Raw genomic sequence first — 13,125 nt, 5'->3', positions numbered from 1 at the left:
TAAATTAGACCAGATACCTACAAACTAATAGCTCACTTTTGAATAGGCATTCTCAACTCAGCATCTCAAAACACTTGGAAAGACAGGTAAATCCACACTGTCTCCATTTGAAAACCACAAGATTGAGGATTACTTAGGGATACTGTCATTAGACCAGACCCATGGGACAAAATGGAATTTACCAAAGACACGACTCATCTTCAGGTCCATTGGCTCAGCCACATACACAGCTACTAAAATACACCTATCTCCAATGTCACCTCTAAAAGTACTTAGGTTCTGCAGGTCTTCTCAACCAACTTCTGTGAATATTCTTCACTGCCACATTGCACAGCATTAGCAAAATCTCTTCTAGTACTGACAAAACAGTCTAGAGGATTCTATAGAAACTTCCCGTGCATTAAAGGCTTTCACAACTGGGAACAACAAACATTTTTAACAGCCACCTTTCCACTGTGTAAACCAGCAATCATAGCTGCCACGCCTCCTCCTTTCTGTTTCATACAATCTCTTCCTCTTTGCCACCATGCACCTTCTTATTCCTATTTTGGTTCTCCCACTTCATCAACTTAAAAGGCTCTTCCTAAAATAACAGGTTAATAATGGTACATTAGCCTATGAAAAAAATGCATGAATATAGTTTCTATGTTTAACTACATAAATAACAGCAAGAAAAGTGCTTAAACATTTGCATCTGCTTTGATTTCAGCCAGTAAAATCAAACTGCTAAGCATGAATAATACTGAATCTGTAATTTTGCTCATCCATTTGTTTCCAATAACCTTGTAGATAATTAGAATATTGTTACAGATTAACATCCTCCACTCAGACGGAAGCTATCGACAGTTAACACCACCCTTCACTTGTCAGTTTTATTACACAGCTCTATAACTATCAATAACTTCCCCTAGCATTATTTTTGAAAAGTTAGTTCAAACATTGTTACTTCTCCCCTGAAAATATTATCATGTTTATAAAAGTTTTTGGCTCTGTGTTCCATTGTGGGGTTTTGTTTTGTTTTTAAATTAAAAAATGCTGAATATAAAAGTACCTGTCCTTAAAGCAGCAGCTTAAAATATTTAAGAGCTGCAAATTTTGCTGAGTAAACCAGAGGAAACCAAAAGCTATTTTTAAAAAAATACAAATGTATTGTTCTAAATATAAAATTGAAAGCAGAATGAAACTGCGTAAGACCTTAACATTCCCAAGGAGCAGGCTTCTCCCCTCATGTGCACTTACAGATTTTAGCTTTCACACAGTTAACCATTACGTTATAAAACATCATGTCAGTAAAACTGTGCCATATGCTTCCATTCCATAAGATACTTTGCTCACAGTTAACACCACTCTAAAGAGCATATGCAAGTACCACAGACCAGTACAAGTAAAATCATTCCTTAATATGACTGTAGCTGAACATGGGAAAAATTTAGTCCAGCAAAGATCCTGCTCTGTTAACACTGACTCAAATTGAACAGTCACATGCCAGCCCCAAAAGGTTACTGTGTGGTTCATCACATGAAGCAAACACCAGTGAGAGCAGGTCTGCCTGTACAACTGTAGTTTTATTTCTGTAACCTCTTGCAGTATTCCTTAGGAAGTGGAAGGAATTATATAAGTCTAGAACTTTTGAGAAACTGAATGAGAACTCCATAGACGAAAGTGTACTGTGAAAGCGTCTGCACCATCATCATTCTCTGTTGTCTCAACATGTCAAGCACTCGTGGGATGTCCAGCATCTGGAGGAAGAGAACAAAACATTACAAGTGACTGATGAACAGGAAGAATGGCTTGCACATTTTCAGCAGGAGGTTCAGAGCAGTGCTAGTTATCTCAGGGCAGAATCAGCTGCTCTGATTTCAGCTCTGACAATTCACTGCTCATGTCTGTGCAGTATGGACTGCACTACACTACTGGCTATATCTACTGCCTCATCTGTGAAATATGTAACTTGCCTAACTCACGGGGTGTGGGGTCTTCACAAATCTAATGGATGCAAAAGTCTGTTGTAGTGCACAGGGGTGCAAAATGAAGCAATCAGTTTGTTGAGTCTCAGCTGGCATACTGTTATTAATAAACATTCTGTGGCTGTCAATTCTGGCTAAAAGCTAATAGGACCAGGTTTTATTGTATTAAACTACTCCTTTTGTCCTCTGCTGAGACTGATACTGCAAATACACTACACTGAACAACAAAGCATTTAATAACAAACTCAAAGACTAGCTACAAAGCGTGTTCTTGAATATAGACATCTAATATAATTTAAAGCACAAGAAAGAAAGGGATCACCTCGTTGTGCTCCAAGCAAGCGATCATGATCTCTGACAGAATGACCACTCCTGTTCGTCCTACACCTGCACTGCAATGTACCAGGACAGGAGGATTTGAGTTTTTAGGATCCACACTGCTGTTTGTATGGCGCCGCACTGACTGTATCTCTTCCAAGTACGCTATTAAGTTCAACAAGATAAAAACAACAAATTTAGGAGATGAAGCCCCATAAACCATGCTATTAGCCTGTGTGACCACCACGAAAGCAGTAATTTAACAAAAGACATCCCACAGGAAAAATGACACACTGAATAAACCACAAGTCATATCCCAACCAAAGCAATACAGATCTATAAAGGTCGTCTAACTTCTGTAAGGCTTTTCTTGCCTTGTTCCTGGAGGAAGAGAGCAAACCTTTGAACAATTTTTGAGAAGGCTGTGTTTTGCCTTTGAGTTGGAAAGAATGCAAACACCTTGTAACTGAAGAGAAAGACTAGGCAGAAGTTGACTGGATATACTGAGAAGCTCGTTTGTCGGTATTAACCTATTGTATGCTTTGCTTGGACCCATGTCAGTGAAAGGATAGCCAGTTGGGATGTGACAGCTCTGTATTAGAAAAGTATGTAAGTTGACTGTGTAGTAGGCTGAGTAGTAGGCTTTAGGCTTTGGCTTATCCTTAAGCTCTTGCTTTGCGTAGTGCTTTGCTTAGTTGCTTAGGCAATAAATGCTTTTGCCTTTCACATTAAAAGTCTCTTCATATTGGTGTCACCTGGAAATGCCATAACACGCAGTCTACGAAGAGAACACTACAGCTACAATTATATGTTCCCCTATTCCCCACCAAAGGCAACTCATGGCCACCTTGCTATTGCTGGAACATGCTCAAATGTGTAGTATGTGATGCAATTATGTTTTCAACAGCATCAATCATAGCATGTCAGGGGTTGGAAAGGATCTGTAGATATAATCTAGTGCAATCCCCCCTCCAAAGCAGGATCACCTAGGGCAGGCCATACAAGAATGCATCCAGGCAGGTATATTCCCACCAAAAATAAAATCCAGTATCTCTTGTTGCTGTATAGAAACCTTTTACACAGAATGCGTGGTGAACTTATCAAAAGCTATTTCATGTATAGTAGCTATTTTAAGCGGTATTAAAACAAAAAAACCATACCCTCAAACCAAAGCTATTAAAACCTACTTACAGAGAAATCCCTTTAAATCCTCTGGACAGCCATGTTCTGGCCAGTCAGTATACTGCAGATGCCAAACTGTTCTTTCCTGCCCTGTGAGAAGATGTTTAATCTTCAAACCTGTAGTTGCATAGCAGCCTGAGTCTGTACGGAATCGTGTGGTAATCTTAAACCTTCCATATGTTACAGTGTTGTGTCTTGAACCAAGGCGTGGCCAGTATCTGAAACTTTTTTCTCGTCCACTTTCCTGAAAAGTAAAACATTTGCTTAGCAAGAAACATAAGGACACTCATATAACTAATTCTCCTGTAGCAACTGTACCTCTCCTCTAGTAAGTACTATTACATTCTTATGGTTCCTCACTGAGTACACCAACTAAAACAACCTTCCAGCAAGAAGAATTTTCAAATTTACATCTTTCTGCCAAGGAAAGCAAGACAGAATGGCAAAGCAGACACTAGAAATTTACCTTTGATTGCTGGAGCAAAGATCCCCTTCCTCTCACAGATCATAACAAAATCATTGTGGAATTTCAGGGAGAAACCTGACTCAGTTTATACTCACTTCCTCTGCCGTCACCATAGCTATAATGGCAATGCCTTGTTCCCAGATCATCTGCCAGAAATCCTGACATGTATTCTGCAAAGGGCCCTGGGTAGCAATATAATCCCACTCAATGCCACCAACAGAGATCTGTAAAAAGAAAGACATTAGATTAGTAATATTGAAAACTCCCTTTCCTCTTTTCTTAGGTCAGCTATTTGAAGATGCACAAACTGAAAAAAAAAAAAAACAGCAACAAAAACCAGGAACCCTGCAGAAGTCTATTCTGAAAGTACAGAAGAGGAAGAAACAATAATTATTATCACTGAAGTTCAATAATATCATAATCAATGCAAAGGATCCCAATTTGTTACAAAGGTATTTGTCTTCTTAACTATGGGAAGAATAGACATGTCCTTTGTTAGTACCAAGCCACAGAAAGGCAAGACAGAGAAAGGAGACAGTAGATCAATACAGAATTGAAATGCAGACGTCTTCAACAATTACCCCTTCATTATTCCACATAATGAGGAAAAATAGGTTCCTTCTTTCCCCAGAGAAACCTCTGCAGAAAAAAAGAGAGATGGAGGGATTCTCTCTCACCTGAGCAAATCAAAACCAAAACCCCATTTTTAAACCAAAACCCCATTTTTAAGTTACAAAATGAACTGAAAAATATTTCTCCAATAGTGTTTCTCTCACCTTGATATGAGATGCATTGATGTAACCGGTGTTATTTTCTTTGGTGGGGACTAGCTCTACTCTGGTATCATCATAAGGAAGGACATCCTGGAAGCGGTTTCTTTCAGCATTTTCCGGCAGCCGGGCTATTGAGCACTCGCCATTCCTAAGTCTTTTTTTCTGAATGCGCTCATATTCAGTGAACACCATCCCCTGCTCCAGCCTCTGTTCCAGAACTTTACACTGCAAGACAGCACACAGATAACCATACAAAGTCACATTCTAAGGCAAGCCTATTTTAACATGGGCGTTCATGAAGGATAAAACGTGTTTTCCTCTCCCACATAATTTTTTGATGCTTTTCCAGCTATTAATGTTTCCTCAAACATACCAGAATAAATTAGAAGCAACCCAAGCCAGCAGGAATTTTGTTCAAGTGAAAACTAAGAAGCCTGTGATACTTCATCAAGTCACAAAAAAATGTGGATACCACTGGTGAAAGGAAAATTACTTCATAGTTTTTATAAAAACAACTTATTTGGGCAAATAAATGTTTGGCCAAACTATATAGCTATACTATACTACAAACCATGTTTGCACAAGAAATACTTATTAGTCCTTCTGCTTGATATAGCATGTTAGATTATGTCATTTGAAAAGGTCTCCTTAAATCTTGCAGCAAAAACATTAAAAATATTAAGTCAACTTTCTGATTTGGATGGGAAAAAAAACGACTCTAAAAGTGTCAATACATTTGCCTCAGTCAAGCTAGTAATTCACTGCCAATATTCTATGTTTTCTTAGGCGAAAGATACTCAACTTTGCATACAACAGCAAAGCCTTTGTAGAACCTCTAGCTAGAGCTGAGGTATAAACTTAGAATTTTTGTTTACTGGTATAATTCAATATGGTTTATTTAATAAGCTGCTCCCTCTCTCCCTGCCCTGCCAATTTATTCTTGCGAAATCAAGTTCTTTCTAAATCATAAGACACTTCTGGAATTTCAGCATCTCTTTGCCAACAATAATTAGAGGAATAATATGTAAGATTTCAGCCAGAAAATTTCATCTATGTCACATGTCCCCAGCCTCTCACACCAACTGCTCTGTGCTATCAAGTCAGAAAAGTGTCTTGTATCAAGTAACCCCTGCCAAATGTTGCAGAGGAAAGTGTTAAACCTCAATCGCAGGCAATTTGCACATAAATACATCAACTGTACAGACCCCTTTATTACCTTTAGCCTAAATTCCCTCATTTAAACTGACAATAACATGAAACTGAGCAATGAAGCAAGCACTGAATCAACCTGAAAGTTGTCCTCTAAAATATCTGCAGGCTGGATTTCCTTTTGTACTTTGCACTGCCTCTTCTCAACTGTTTTAGGAATTACCCCATTTCATGGTATCTATCCCTCACCTGTACAACTGCCTGAAGACAAAGCATAGTGACATCTCTTTCATCAGTTGACTTCATAGACCCTTCTTTTACCTCAACATTCTAGGCAAAGCTAGCTGAATAATAGTATGGCTGAATTCAACAAATATCAATCCAGGAAGGGATTATGGACATAAAAGGAAATAACCAACACAGGTACTAAATGCAGAACTGTATCTCAGTAACACAATGTTAATCTTTGTTCTTTAGCTTCTTTAAGGAGTATATACAGAGAGAGTTCAAAAAGAACTTCAACTGTGTTGAAACGGGAACAGTCAATCCCTCCTATAGATCACACTCCAAGCCTTCAAACTCCAAGACTGAATTTTCCACCATGTGACTGAATTTCTGTCATGGCCTGTTCCTTAAAACTGCAGCTGGTGCGAGCAGCACTGTTCGTTCAGGTTCTAATCGCTGCCTAGTGACTGTCAACAAATTGAGCTAGAGGGGGTCTGAAGGTGAGGAGCCCAACCATGCTCAGAAATCCATTCTAAGGGGATTACTAGTTGCAGAATGTACAGTAATCACCACAGACCTTGGTGTATCTAGCTACTCCCTGGTCAGTTGTGTGATGACAACACTGCTCCACACAGCCCATCACAGGCTGTGTATGGACACTGTGTTTCATTTTCCTGCACCTATTTAATGATACATGAGGCAGGCTGAAGTATGTTTACTGATGCTGTTTACTCTGACGCAAGCAGTCTTCTATTTCCCAAGGAAGGGTCCTCAAATTCTAGAATCTGATGTCCTCTCAGTGATCTCAGATCTTCTACCAAATTTAACACTTGTGCAAATCACACCAGTTCCATCTATCTATCTTTTCAGTGACCTGCCTGAGAAAAACACAGAAACACAACCTGCGCCCTGGAGATGCAATTTAACCACAAAATTTATTGTAAAAAAACACAAAAGTTACAAATAATTACAACTAATTTCAATCTCACATGGTTTTAGTTTTCATAGATTTTCAGCCTGGAAAACTCAAAAATCAAAAGAAATATCAGAAAGACTTGGCACAAAAATGTATCAGTAGACACTAGTTAATTTGCTTCCTCTATGTTCACAGCATGGTCTATAATCTGAACCACTGTCATCTTCAATCTTAAAGAAAAATCTGAATTACACCCAGTATTTGTAGCAATGACATCAATTAGAAGCCTCATTCTTAATTTTGTTTCTATTTCCGATATTTGAATTGCTTTGAAACTGAAGCATTTTAATGTCAACACAAAGCACTGTTCATACACATTTTATTTTGAAAACTCACCAGTGTAACACAGAAATCATGCATAAAAAAACTCCAACATACCCGTTCATCATTAGTTGCTCTTGTGGATTCTTCCTTCCCTTCATCTGGCAGAGGCATTCTGGTCAAAGCAAGTCCATTTAGGGCAGCTAGCTTCAGAGGCCCTATTTTTTTTGCATCATTTTTATTCTTTTTCATACCCTAGAAAAGAAAACCCAAAACTTGGAAATACTCTTAAACAGCCGATGAAGTTACAAAGCAGAAACCAGATTAGTTCACTTATGCAAAGGATACTTTTCTGACCCCTTCTGCAAACAGCTCTGCTTTTTTTTTTTTTTCTTTTGATAAGCACTGCAGTGAGAGATTAGGGTGGTGGGACTACATTCCTCCAAGGACACAACACAAGTCTGTCTTCATTCCAGACAGGTTAATGAAACTGCATAAGAATGACAAATATTGTTCTCTACAAAGCTCAAAACTGAGGTGACAACTCTGGATAATTAACATTCTTGGACAGATTTGAAATCACTTTCCAAACACAAAATACATAAAGATTATTCCTTACTAGACTACTCAGTTTGCAGGCATTTCTCTTCACCACAAGCAGGCACAACAATGAGCACATACCTTTAAGACATTTGAACACAGTTAAATGTTTAACTAAGTTTCCAACAAACTGCACATACAAAACATGAACACGGAACTGAAGACAGATCTGAGCCCTGAACCAGGCCATGAATCTAAATTATTAAAGTTACCATTCATTACTTGAAAGAAATGCCAAAGGGCACTTTTTAGGAAAGTATACATTCAAATTATTCTTTTTTAAATTGTAAGAGAAAAATTCATCTTTCTTGCAGTTGCTAAGTTTGCTTGTTAACAAAATTACACTGAAAATGTGAGTGTATATGCTGCTTGAATGATAACCACTGCTTTCAAAAGTTAAACGATAGTAAAGAACAAGGAACACAAATCTAAGAGAATGAGACCACATTTAAAAGTGAACAGAAACACAATAGTAAGAGATCATTGAAGAGCAAAATGTACAAATAGTAGCTAGAGCCAATTTTTTAACCAGAATATTCACCTCAATATCAAATACATAAAGGTAATAATCTGTATTATGAAACTCTTAAATAATACAAAACTAGAAAATTATTTACTGAACACTTAGTTTTAAACAATTTAATTTCAGCAGCTGACTTGAACATTTACATAGGAATGTGAATGGAATTCAGTATAAAAGAAAAAGGCAAAGTATGATTTTCTATTTTTGTAGACACAGTAGTGGCTGAAAATGTTTCTTTCAGAGAACAAAATACTGAGTGACCTCTAAATGTGAACACAAGGAGAAAGTTACCATCTTTTTGCCTGTATCTACGTAACAGGAGGGAGGAGATTTAGAAAAACATACACTATTAAAATATGAACTGAAGCTGATGAGGGTTCATTTCATTGTGATCAACCCCACCTATACCAAGTCTGACAGTCAAAAAACTGTGAGAGCAGTAATTACTTAGATGCAGATTTTGCGCAGGTTAGCTTTTGAAGTATCATCTGTAACATTTACTACACCATGGTAATTCCACTGCAGTCCAGTTTGTCCAGAAAACTATTTGATGCTAACTCTGGCAGGTAAAATTAACAACAATCAATTTTTAAATGCAAAATATGCATCTGAAATATGGCACAGACTACAGAAATCTGACCAAAAGTTTAAAGCAAAATGAGTGGTAAAATTGCACAGTCCCACACAGACTGTATTTTTATGAGGTGAGAATTACAAGGAAGGTGAAACTTGCAGTTGTTCACTATTTATGGCTTTGTAAGATTGGAATAGGAGAAAGAAACACAGCCAGTAAGAAATACCTTATTGGGATAAAAACAGCTTGAAGAGAAAGCAAAAGGGAAAGGATATGAAAAGGAGAAGGGGTGGAGGAAAGAAGTGAATGCAAGGAAAGAATTTACTGCCTAATGTCATCAGGTCTCCCTCTTACATCAGAAAAACAAAGCAAACAGATTGTAAAAATTAAACATTCAGCTACACCTGATTTTTCAGTGAAAGGAAGATAAGAAAGCTCCTTTCCTGGAACGGAACGAGTTGTGTCTGTTCCAGATAAGGATAGCTAGGGCAGAATTTGGGATCTAGAATTGACTACATTAGCTCATTGTACAGTTGCTAGCCAGGTTACCAGGTGGAGGTGGCACAGCTGGATTTGTGAGGGAGGACAAAACAAACAGAACTCACACATTGCAGAGAAGGAGATAAAAGCTAAACAAAGCTAATCAGGGAAAAACAGACAAATAAAGGTCAAGTTTACAGTAGCTTTTAAATTAAATGTTTTAAAAGCATTTCAAGCTGATTAAAGTACTCCAAACTTTAAACAAAAAACCCACACAAGACAACCCAAACCAAGAGGAATAGTAGCCACTTACACCTAGTGGGGGAAGGCCTTCCACAATATTCTTCTTCCCAGACAAAAGATCAGACACAGGTCTCTTCTTTACTGAATCTTTCCTTACTCTGTATCTCCCTGATGTTGTAAGATCAGATTCTGACATCGATGGAGTAAGCAGTCCTTCTCCTCTTCTCTGTACCTGGCTGTCTATTAGTAAATGAACAGGGCTCACATCTTTCATTCTTTTTTCTGTCTCTGTAATATGTAATTTAGGCTCAAGAATATGCAAAGGGCCAGCAGATGAAGCAACAGAGCTGTAAGGGTAGTTCAGTACGGAATCATGAGAATAACCACCCATAACCGATGAAAGCTGGGTTTGATCTTCAGGGAGAGGAGAAAGACTTGTACTAGCCTTGCTTTCTTCTTCAAATTCTTCTTCTTCCTCACTACTATGAATCAGCATAGTGGCATCCGAAAGGGTTTTTTTATGATCACAGTTCACGCTTTCTTCTTGGCCACTTTCTTTTTGCTTTGTTCTCTCCATCAGAATGTTCGGTTGTGACCCTTCCGAGAAAACTCTTGGAAGAGCCACATCTGCTGCAGAAGCTGACATGGTCCTCTCTTTAATTCTTATTCCTTCAAAACTGGGAGTTAAGCCTGCTATTTCAATACTGTTCCTTTTCTGCAGCTGAGCATGGCGTGCTGATGTTAGAGGTTCACTGACTTCCTGAAGAGAATGTGCCACAGGCAGACTGTCTTCCTGAAATGTCTGGACAGAATGGTGCACTCGCCTTGTGATAAGATCTGGATTGCTGCTGCTAATGTAGATGTGTTGGGAAAGGTCTGGAGTACTATTTGCAGGTCTTGGGTATGGATATGGGGGAGGTGGTCGATAGACTTGGGTCTTCATTATATTAGGTGCTGGATACTCCTGAGCCTGGAGCTGCACATTTGTCAACTCAGGCACACTGACCGCCCCAACAACGGGGCGCTTTTCAGCAGGATATGGATAGGGGGATTGGCTATGAAAACTGTAGTTCAGATTAAATGGGTAATGGTTAGATTGTGGGGAAGCAAAGTGAGCATGTTCACGTATTTCAGGCTGACTGTAAACTAAGGCATCAGGCCTGCTGTAAGCATATGAATTGCTGATGTTAAGATTTCTCATTGAATGACTCTGCCTATCTGTGTTCACCATTCCCCTGTTGAGTTGTCTCATCACAGTTTCATAGTCTGGTGTAGGACGATATGAAGGTGGTATTAGCGCACTATGTCTATGTGATGGGACATAATCAGTTCTGAGGACATCACTTCCAGTAATGCTTGGGTTAGAGGACATGGGGGACGGCTGCAAGTAATGTTGTGGGTTGTTCAGGGAGTTTGTGCTGTGTGCGCTATAGACACTACCGTTGCGGATCCGACCACTGTAGTCATGAGGGGCTCTATCCAAGCTAGTCTGAGAGTGACAGTAGTATCCATTCTGATTGCTCACAAAGAGGTTATCTGAAAGTAAAGTTTAAGAACAATCTTTATGTCCAAGAAAGAAAAATATCCCCTATTGAGACATAGCTAACTAAATGTTTGAGATCTTGAAAATCTCAGTAATTCTTAGCTATGTATTGAAATAGGAGGGAAATAAAAATTAAAGTAAAACTAAACATAATATATATAACAACACCCCAGCTTTGTTGTAGTTGATACCTAAGGTATGCACAGCAGAATAACCTATTATGTTCCCTTAGATGATGCAGATTCCTATTGGAAAACATTGTCTCAGTTTAAGAAAGGTTTTCTACTGTTTAAGATAGGTTTGGTAAATTTCAGCCCAAGTTAAAAATACCTATCAGTCTTAATCACACTAACTGAAAGAAAGAACATCTACACCAGGGTTTGCACTAATCTAATTAAATCAGTTTAAACAGCTAGAAGGAAAAAAAATACAAAGAATAAACAAAAGCATCAAAACCTTAGACTCCCACAACAACGAACCAACCAACCAAAAAAAAAAAACCCTCACTCTTCTGCCCCTAGTACCAGAAGACCTTAAAAAAAAAGCCACAACAAACATAAAACCAAATTAACTTTCCTCCAGAAATTTTGGAGTTTAAACCACCATATACTGTTTGACCATTAACATATACCCATTCTGACAGGTACAGAAAATGATCTAACAGTTATATATCCAATACACATTTAATAACTTAACCATTAATGTACAATTTGCTAAACTCAAGAAGAGAACAATTCAGTCACTGCTTTAGACGTCTTTCACGATTTAAAATTTGCACATTCACTAAAATAATTGCCACACTTATGTTAATGAATTTATTTTTTAGTCCTCTGAATTGTTTGAAGGCTCAGTCACTCTTTACAACTATTAAAATCAATATTGAGAAGCATCTCACAATGTCGTAACATACCAGGTTTGGTACACGAACCAGAAAACCAATGGTCAGTTTAAATCCACACAACGGACCACAGTCCACAGTTGCTGTATATGCTATCATTAACTTTGTTCATATCCCATAGGAGTGGATATGAAAGAAAAGCAGCTGGGGGAATTGAGGCTGTTCAGTCTGGAGAAAAAGATGGCTGAGAAGAGACCTTACTGCTGTCAACAATCTCTTTTCAGGTGCTTGTAGCAAGATACAGGTTGATCTCTTCTTCCAAGTAACAACCGGGAAATGGCCTCAAGTTGCACCAGGGGAGATTTCGATTGGGTATTAATTTCTTCAACAAAAGGGTTGTCAAGCATTAGAACAGGCTACCCAGGGAGGTAGTGAAGTCACCATCCTTGAAGGTATTTAAAACTCCTGTAGATGTGGTGCTAAGGCACATAATTTAGTGGTGGACTTGGCAGTGCTAGGTTAATGGTTGGACTTGGTGATCTTACATCTCTTTATCAACATAAATTATTCTGACATCACCAACCTGGACTTGTGGGAAGCATTCAGAATGTTGTTCAGAACAACATCCTTGTGCCTAAATTGGTAATACTTCAATTTGATGGATCCACTCACCAGATAAGGAATTGACTCCATGGTCACACTCAGAGCTGTGGTCAATGGCTCCATGTTTGAGTGGAGACCAGTGATGAGTGTTATTCCATAGGGGTCAGTACTGGGATTGGTACTCTTTAGCATTTTTTGTTGGTGACACAGACAGTGCAGTTGTGTGCACCCTCAGCAAGACTGCTAAACTGTCACAACTGCCAACACCGAAAACCCATGCAATGTGATCAGCACGCTGGAGGGAAGTGATGCCATTCAGAAGGACCTCGACAGGCTTGAGAGAAGGGCTTGTGCAAATCTCATGAAGTTCAACAAGGCCAAGTGCACAGTCCTGCACCTGGGTC

The 13,125-nt window shown here is 38.6% G+C and overlaps 1 protein-coding gene across 1 annotated transcript in view; it reads right to left on the bottom strand.

Moving 5' to 3' along the window:
* Positions 1-1,610: 1,610 nt before the first annotated feature.
* The window catches only part of PTPN21 (protein tyrosine phosphatase non-receptor type 21), a 34,722-nt gene continuing 23,207 nt past the window's right edge, over positions 1,611-13,125 (bottom strand). The window contains exons 12-18 of the mRNA XM_054400292.1: positions 9,808-11,273; positions 7,435-7,572; positions 4,710-4,931; positions 4,029-4,157; positions 3,477-3,711; positions 2,290-2,450; positions 1,611-1,739 (exon numbers count right to left, since the gene is read on the bottom strand). Coding sequence (XP_054256267.1) covers positions 1,611-1,739; positions 2,290-2,450; positions 3,477-3,711; positions 4,029-4,157; positions 4,710-4,931; positions 7,435-7,572; positions 9,808-11,273 — 2,480 coding nt within the window. The remainder of the gene's footprint in view (positions 1,740-2,289; positions 2,451-3,476; positions 3,712-4,028; positions 4,158-4,709; positions 4,932-7,434; positions 7,573-9,807; positions 11,274-13,125) is intronic.

Source organism: Indicator indicator, chromosome 4, assembly GCF_027791375.1.
Source record: "Indicator indicator isolate 239-I01 chromosome 4, UM_Iind_1.1, whole genome shotgun sequence".
Taxonomy (NCBI): Eukaryota; Metazoa; Chordata; class Aves; order Piciformes; family Indicatoridae; genus Indicator; species Indicator indicator.
The sequence above is the reverse complement of the archived record's forward strand: the minus strand, read 5'-3'. Positions and strand labels throughout refer to the sequence as shown.